The sequence below is a fragment of the Populus nigra genome, chromosome 2 (assembly GCF_951802175.1).
Source record: "Populus nigra chromosome 2, ddPopNigr1.1, whole genome shotgun sequence".
Classification (NCBI taxonomy): domain Eukaryota; kingdom Viridiplantae; phylum Streptophyta; class Magnoliopsida; order Malpighiales; family Salicaceae; genus Populus; species Populus nigra.
In genome coordinates, this window is record NC_084853.1 from 35757181 (window position 1) to 35766109 (window position 8929).

Genomic DNA, 8929 nt, shown 5'->3' on the forward strand with positions numbered 1-8929 from the left:
GTTACACTAGGGCTCAAACTTTGTTGATGAAAAGGAGTCATAGCTGTTAGATGAGTTGCTACTATTGGTTAATTATTTGAGGCTTCTACGTATTTTTCCCTTAACGCCTGCTCAAGTAGGCTGATGAGCCTTACTATGTCCCCTGTAAGGCTTTCCATTAGCCTCCTAACAAGCTTGTTCCATGTTTTTCATTAGTTTCTTTTTGGATTTGATATTATAAGTTCAATTAAAATGGAAACATATATTTCAATCTTTTCAAGCACACATGACATTTAAGACTTAAAAAATGTTTATGTATGAATAATTTTATGTATTCTTTTGAGGATGTATATTGGATATGGATTAGCCCTTCCGATTTGATACATGGCTTCTATATTTTATTATTTAAGCAAGAATTTTTGGTTTGGCCAATGACCGTAAAAGAGTTTTTTCTCGAGTTCTAATCATGGTTGAGTTCCAAACACATTATATGACAAAAGATGGGTTGTAACCCTTTCATTACATAAATTCATCCATGTCATTCATAGCATTTTTCCACTTTGGTAATGTGTGGCAATTCATTAGCATTGAATCTTGGATGGTTTCCCTCAGTCAACTTGGCTAACTCATATTTTTGAAAAGATATGCATTTTACAGAAGTCATAGTTTCAACTCAAAATCTTGCAATATATGATTTTTATAATCAAATTTGCCTTCAATGCAATATGAATATTTAGGAACATTTACCTATAGGCAAGTTTTAATCATTAAGTGAAGCATGAGTAGGTTTTCTACCTAATCTCAAAAGGTTTCAGATTTGCCCAGTAATGGTCCTTGTAAGGACAGTATAGGGGCATTTCAAGAAACAATTAAGTCATGTATACCCACCATTACCAAGCAAGTACTTAAATCTGAGTTGAGTGTTTGACAAACTTGAACACTTACCAATAGTCATAATAAGACAAATCATTAATCCCTCACCTAACATAAAAGTTTGTGTGTTTTCTAAAAACTTAAAGCATGTGATGGATGATGACATTAATCTATATCTAATATACAATACATGAGTAATATGTATAAAATTGATGTTGACAATAAATGCATAGACCAAACAAAATAAAATACAACAATCAAACATACAACAAAGCTTTGTCCACAGGTAAGTTCCTAGTGGAGTTGTTATTATGTTGTATGTTTATGATGTCACAGTGATCAACCTTTTAGATTAGATTTGGGTGTAGGAAGAACAAAGAATTCTTTTTCTTTTATGGTTTAATGGTTTGGAGTTGTCACCTAGAATTTTGGTTACTGGGAACCCTAACTGGTCTATAGAGTCTACGTAAAGGGACTGATCATGTATTGGGAAGATAATATCACCCCCTAATACATCCTACCCTAGGTAAGATGTATTGTTCAGTTGTTTGATTATTACTAAGGCTCTATAGTGTTTTTCAAACCATTGGTATGTCTATTGGTTAAAGCGGATCCACCTTTTTAAGGTGGATCATGGCTTTATGGGTCAAACTTAGCCATCTAAAATCAAAATATATTTTATTATATTATATATTTTATTTTTCTTAATACTAGGAATATGTCTTATGTATATGTTAATAAATTCTAATATTAAAAAAATAGTTTTTTTAGTGTTTTTAAAATTTATGCCAAATTCTAATGGATATTTACAAACTAATTGTAAAATCCATTAACTACTTTTTTCTTAAAAAATAAAAAAATGTTTTATTTTACAAAAATATGCATTAAAAATGTCTTAGAATATGAAAAATGTCTTAGAATGTGACCATATACAACTTAAATCATAATTATTATTATTTTAAATAAAGGTTTTAATTGTTTTTCTATGTTTAAAACTTTAATATAAAAAAATGATCTTACATGTAAGTTCACAATCACAAATATTAAATATAAAAGGGTAAAAATGGTATAAAAAACTCAAATTAATTGCAAATGGTCCTCTAGATATGTAAAAAAATAATTAAAATTGATGTGTTTGGCAAAAGACAAAAAAATAATAAAATAATGAAAAAAATGTGTTAGGACATGTTTGACAAACATACTCTTAACTGAAAAATACATGTTCAAATATTGTTTTAAAGGCGTATTTGTCAAATGTGTCTTAAAGACCCAAAAATACAATCTTAGACGTTAAAGGCTTAGCCTAATCACATAGACTAGGCTTCCCAACCTGGCCCAAGACCTAGAAACACAACCCATGATCATAATAGAGTTTGTGAAGATCACATGGTAGTTTTTTGTTGAACATGAAGAACATCATAAGGACCCAGAAATCAAATCAAATCAAAGCTAGAGATCAAATTGTTTCGAATCAGCACATAGAGCTAGATCATGTAAAACTAAAGCTCAAAGACTTATTCAAAGGGGACAATATGCTAGAAAATCCAAGAATCAAACCCAACAACCTCAAGCATAAACCCAGGACTAGCCTAACCATCAAAACTGACTTTGCTATTATTTTTAACCTTACATTAACAGTCTACAATATCTTAAAATTACAAGCTATGCATCTATTACCATATTGAACATACATTCATCAAAACAAGAATATTACTTTAAAAGATGATTAACACAACAAAACCAACAATTAATTATGATGTATAAACATTATGTATTCAAGTAATGATTTAAAAAGAATTAAGGAGGGGTGTGCCTATTGAGCTATACCATCTCATCAATGGTAAATGATATACCTTTCAATCAAAATGCAACCTTCTATTCTAGATGTTCTTACTCTTTTTCTTCTCGTTTCTTACTCTTTTCAACCTTTATTCCTCTACTCTTCTTCTTCTCTCGCACTTTTGCTTCTTTTTTTTTCTTTTTCTTTTTAACATTTTCCTTTTATTTTTCCTCCTCTCTTTGTGGAAAGGAACTCCTTTTATAGGTTGAAGCAAAACCAGGAAGTTAAAAAACCACCTAAAAATTCTATCTTAGTTTTCTGAAGATAGGTTGTTATGAAAGATTCGTTCTCTCCCTCTTCTGTAACCTTTTCGGAAAGCTATGGTGTCTAGTTTTTTTTTATCTTCTATGCAATGAACCTTACCAAGAGAAAATAGCCTTAAAGCTGGCTCTTTTATGGTTGACCCTCTTTTTCAGTCAAGGCTAACTTAGTAGGGTACTTTGATGAATTAATCATGAAGATTAGGCTATAAATGTTTCATTAAAGGACCTGAAATATATAGATGAGCTGCATATCTATCACTAGGAACAAACCACAACCAATTTAAAGATCTAGAACACCATGCTCATTGATTAGAAAATTGGCCCTCGATCAACTTTAATTTATCAATGCAAGGGAGGCTGACTAAGAGTAAAAAGTTGGTGAGTTCTTTAAGACAAATGGGGTAAAATCATGAGGATAACTAATCCTTGTAGAAAAAGTGTTTCTTATACGTATGGTGCCAATTAAAGCTCAAGAGGTTGTTAAAGACACCATATTAAGTTAAACCATCCCTTCTTTTCATTACAATCCAAACGATATGTCTCCTGTTTTAAATCCCTAAAAAATAGGGTTTTCATTAGGTTTTTGTAAATTCTTGTTCTAGTCCTTGGACTTCAAATCATGGTATATATACCTTCAATTAACCTAAAAAAATTTCAATTCATGCAATCGAACCCCTAGTAATGAAACATAATATATCATATTCTAAGGAATTACAATATATATAAACATATAGCGAAAGCACTGTAGTGGATTGCTAGAGTGCTTTTCTTTTTCTTTTTTTCATTTGTTTTTGTTTTTTAGTTTTTTTTCAAAATTGTCTTTGTCGATTATATTTTTTTTAATATTGAGTTGATTAAAAAAAAATTATAATTTTTTTCCTTTAAAACATTGTGAATTGATATAGTGTTTCCTCATATAGTTTTTTTTTTATGATTTTTTTCAAAATTATTTGTTGATTTTATTTTTTTAATATTGAGTTGACTGAGAATTACAGTTGTGGCTTTTCTCACAAAACATACAATATACTTAAAACATATTGCAAAATCACTATAGCTTTCCTAGCTTTCCACACATTATACCGTGAATTGTTACAGTGCTTTCCCTTTTTTGTGGTTTTTTAATTTTTTTTCAAAATTATCTTTATCAATTTTATTTTTTTAATTTTAAGCTGGTTAAAAATTTAGCTTTGTAATTTTTTTTTAAAACACTATGAATTGTTACAGTGTTTCCCCACATAGTTTTTTTATTATAATTTTTTTCAAAATTGTTAGTCAATTTTATTTTTTTAATATTAAGTTGGTTGAGAATTATAATTATGACTTTTCTCACAAAACATTAAATATACCTAAAACATGTGGGGAAAGCACTGTAGCTTTCCTCACATATTACTGTGGATTGCTATAGTGCTTTTCTTTTTTTTGGTTTTTTTTTGGATTTTTGGTTTTTTTCTTTTAAAATTGTCTTTGTCGATTTTATTTTTTTAATATTAAGCTGATTAAAATTTTATTTTTGTAATTTTTTTCTTTAAATCACTGTGAATTGCTATAGTGTTTCCTCACATAGTTTTTTTTGTTATGGTTTCTTTCAAAATTGCTTGTCGATTTTATTTTTTAATATTGAGCTAGTTGATAATTACAATTGTATTTTTTCTCACAAAACATTATGGATTGCTACAGTGTTTCCCATATACTTTTTTTTTGTTTTTTTATTATTTTTTTCAAAATTTATTTGTTGATTTTATATTTTTAATATGGAACTGGTTGAGAATTTAGCTTTGTTATTTTTTTCTTTAAAACATTGTAGATTGCTACGGTGTTTCCTTACATTTTTTTTTCTTTTTTTATGTTTTCTTTTTTGTATAATTTTTTCCAAAACTATCTTTGTTGATTTTATTTTTTTAATATTGAGCTGATTAAAAATTTATCTTTGTAATTTTTTTAAAAAACATTGTGAATTGTTACAGTGTTTCCCTGCATGTTTTTTTTGTTATGATTTTTTTCAAAATTGATAGTTGATTTTATTTTTTTAACATTAAGCTGATTGACAATTATAACTACGACTTTTCTCACAAACATTAAATATATCTAAAACATATGGGGAAAGTACTGTAACTTTCCTCATACTGTGGATTGCTATAGTGCTTTCTTTCTTTTTTTTGGTTTTTTGGTTTTTTTTGGACATTTGGTTTTTTTCTTTTAAAATTATTTTTGTCGATTTTATTTTTTTTAATATTGAAGTTTTGTAATTTTTTTCTTTAAAACATTATGAATTGCTATAATGTTTTCCCACAAAGTTTTTTTTTTGTTATGGTTTTTTTCAAAATTATTTGTCGATTTTATTTTTTAATATTGAGCTGGTTGATAATTACAATTTTGGTTTTTCTCATAAAACAATGTGGATTGCTAGAGTGTTTCCCCACCTGTGTTTTTTTATGATTTTTCTCAAAATTTTATTTGTTGATTTTATTTTTTGAATATTGAGCTGGTTGAGAATTTAGCTTTATTTTTTAAAAAAAAAATATTGTGGATTACTACGGTATTTCTTCACATGTTTATTTTTTTTGTGTTTTCTTTTTTGTATGATTTTTTTTCAAAATTATCTGTGTTGATTTTATTTTTTTAATATTGAGCTGATTAAAAATTTAGTTTTGTAATTTTTTTTCTTGAAAACACTATGAATTGCTATAGTGTTTTCCCACATAGTTTTTTTTTTATGATATTTTTCCAAAATTGTTTGTCGATTTTATTTTTTAATATTGAGCTAGTTGATAATTACAATTGTGGTTTTTCTCACAAAACATTGTGGATTGCTACAGTGTTTCCCCATATGCTTTTTTTTTTGTTTTTTTATGAATTTTTTCAAAATTTTATTTGTCGATTTTATATTTTTAATATTGAGCTGGTAAAAAATTTAGTTTTGTTATTTTTTTCTTTAAAATATTGTTGATTGCTACGGTGTTTCCTCACACATTTGTTTTTCTTTTTTTATGTTTTTTTTTGTATGATTTTTTTCAAAATTATCTTTGTCGATTTTATTTTTTTAATATTAAGCTTATTCAAAATTTAGTTTTGTAATTTTTTTCTTTAAAACACTGTAAATTGCTACAGTATTTCCCCACATAAGTTTTTTTGTTATGGTTTTTGTCAAAATTGTTTGTCGATTTTATTTTTTAATATTGAGCTGGTTGATAAGTACAGTTGTGGTTTTTCTCACAAAACATTGTGGATTGCTACAGTGTTTCCCTCATATGTTTTTTTTATGAATTTTTCCAAAATTTTATTTGTTGATTTTATTTTTTTAATATTGAGTTGTTTGAGAATTTAGTTTTGTTATTTTTTTCTTTAAAATATTATGAATTGCTACAGTGTTTCGTTATATGTTTTTTTCTTTTTTTTTGTGTGTTTTCTTTTTTTTGTATAATTTTTTCTAAAATTATTTTTGTTGATTTTATTTTTTTAATATTAAGCTGATTAAAAATTTAGCTTTGTTATTTTTTTTTCTTTAAAACATTTTGGATTGCTACGGTGTTTCCTCACATGTTTTTTTTTGTATGATTTTTTTCAAAATTATCTTTGTTGATTTTATTTCATTAATATTGAGTTGATTAAAAATTTAGCTTTGTAATTTTTTTCTTTAAAACACTGTGAATTTTTTACAGTGTTTCTCCACTTGGTTTTTTTTTTGTTTTGATTTTTTTCAAAATTGTTAGTCGATTTTATTTTTTTAATATTAAGCTGGTTGACAATTATAACTACAACTTTTCTCACAAAACATTAAATGTACCTAAAACATGTGGGGAAAGCACTGTAGCTTTCCTCACATGTTTCAGATACTACTTCTTCAACACTTAAAAAATAAATTTGTGATGTGCTCGATCGATATAACTTGCATATTGTCAATATGCGAGGTCAAGGGTATGATGGTGCTAGCAATATACGTGGTGCATGGAATGGACTACGAGCTCTATTTCTCAGAGATTGTCCTTATGCATATTATATACATTGCTTTGCTCACCAACTACAATTGGCATTAGTTGCAATAGCTGGAAATGAGATTTCTATTTGGTTATTTTTCTCAAAATTGACAACCATTATCAACCTTATTTGTGCTTCTCCCAAATGTCATACCAAGTTACATTATGCTCGGGCTATAAAAATTGCACATATGGTAGCTACTGGAGAACGTGAGACTGGTAGAGGGGCTAATCAAATTGGTAATTTACATTGAAGTGGAACTGCTCGCTGGAGCTCTCATTTTGATCCTATTTGCAACTTAATAGATATGTATAGTGCAACTATTACTGTGCTTGAAAATATGGTTCAAGAAGGATCTTCTAATTCTATACGTGGAGAAGCTAGTGGTTGTTTGATTGTGATGAAATCTTTTGAATTTATATTCATCTTATATTTGATGCATAAAAAATAGGGATTACTTATTTACTTTGTCGAGCTTTGCAGCAAAAATCTCTTGACATCTTAAGTGCAATGGATCTTGTATCAACTACTAAAGCATTGCTTCAAACTTTGAGAGATGCCAAATTTGATCTTCTCCTTGCAAATGTGCAATTTGTTTGCACAAAATATGAGATTGACATACCACATATAAATGCTTCGTATAAAAAGGCTACAGGTCGTTCATGTCAACAACAAGGTTCAGTGACAGTTTACCAGCATTATCATTATGATATATTTAACTCAACAATAGATTTTCAGTTAGAAGAATTAAATTCTAGATTCAGTGATGGGATAGTGGAACTCCTTATACTTAGCTTTGCTTTAGAACCTAAGGACAACTTTAAATTATTTAAAGTTGATGCTATTTACAAGCTTGCTAAGAAATTTTATCCTGAAGATTTCAATGAACAAGAGATGTATTATTTGAGATCTCAGCTAAAGCATTATCAGATTGATGTGATTTATCATGAGAGCTTTCAGAATATATCTATCATTTCTGAATTATATCGAGGATTAGCCGAAACAAATAAGTCGCAGTACTATCATTTGATTGACAGGTTGATTCGTCTTGTTTTGACTTTGCCTGTTTCCATTGTCACTATAGAGTGGACATTTTCAGCTATGAAACATGTTAAAACTATGCTTCGCAATAAAATGGAAGAGGATTTCTTAGCAGATTCTATGATGATTTAAATTGAACGAGAGCTTGTTGAAGATATTGATTCGGATTCGATCATAGATGAATTCTATTCTACAAAACATCGAAGCGTGCAACTTTAATAGTATAATTTATTTTTATTTTTATTTTGAATTTTATGTACTTTAAATTTTATTTTTTATATATTTTATGTTATGTATTTGAATTAAAACTTTATTATTAACTTGATAAATTTATATATCTCAGTGAATGATTAATCTTAAAAAATAATTTATATATATTTTTATCATAAAAAATTATTAACTCCGCCACTGCTTGAACCCACATCAATCCCTTTTTAATCGTGGGGGTGGATCTTCGAAATGTTTGAGTTCCCCTTCAAATCATAGGAATGTGTCTTTAATGTCTAGATTATGGAATATCCCCAGTGAGCTGGCCTCACTTGTCCTCAATTGTGGGGGTGGATTTTATTTTTTTATATTGAGTTGGTTGAGAATTTAGTTTTGTTATTTTTTTAAAAAAAATATTATGAATTGCTACAGTGTTTCGTTATATGTTTTCTTCTTTTTTTGTGTGTTTTCTTTTTTTGTATGATTTTTTGCAAAATTATTTTTGTTGATTTTATTTTTTTAATATTAAGCTGATTAAAAATTTAGCTTTGTTATTTTTTTTCTTTAAAACATTTTGGATTGCTACGGTGTTTCCTCACATGTTTTTTTTTGTGTTTTCTTTTTTATATGATTTTTTTCAAAATTATCTTTGTTGATTTTATTTCTTTAATATTGAGTTGATTAAAAATTTAGCTTTGTAAGTTTTTTCTTTAAAACACTGTGAATTTTTTACAGTGTTTCCCCAGATAGT

General features: G+C 27.5%; 1 protein-coding gene across 1 annotated transcript; it reads left to right on the plus strand.

Moving 5' to 3' along the window:
• The first annotated feature begins 6856 nt into the window (after positions 1–6856).
• Positions 6857–8103, plus strand: LOC133682945 (uncharacterized). The gene is made up of 3 exons (XM_062106472.1): positions 6857–7169; positions 7236–7327; positions 7414–8103. The coding sequence occupies exons 1-3, from the start codon at positions 6857–6859 to the stop codon at positions 8101–8103; spliced, it is 1095 nt and encodes a 364-aa protein (XP_061962456.1).
• The last annotated feature ends 826 nt before the right edge of the window (positions 8104–8929 follow it).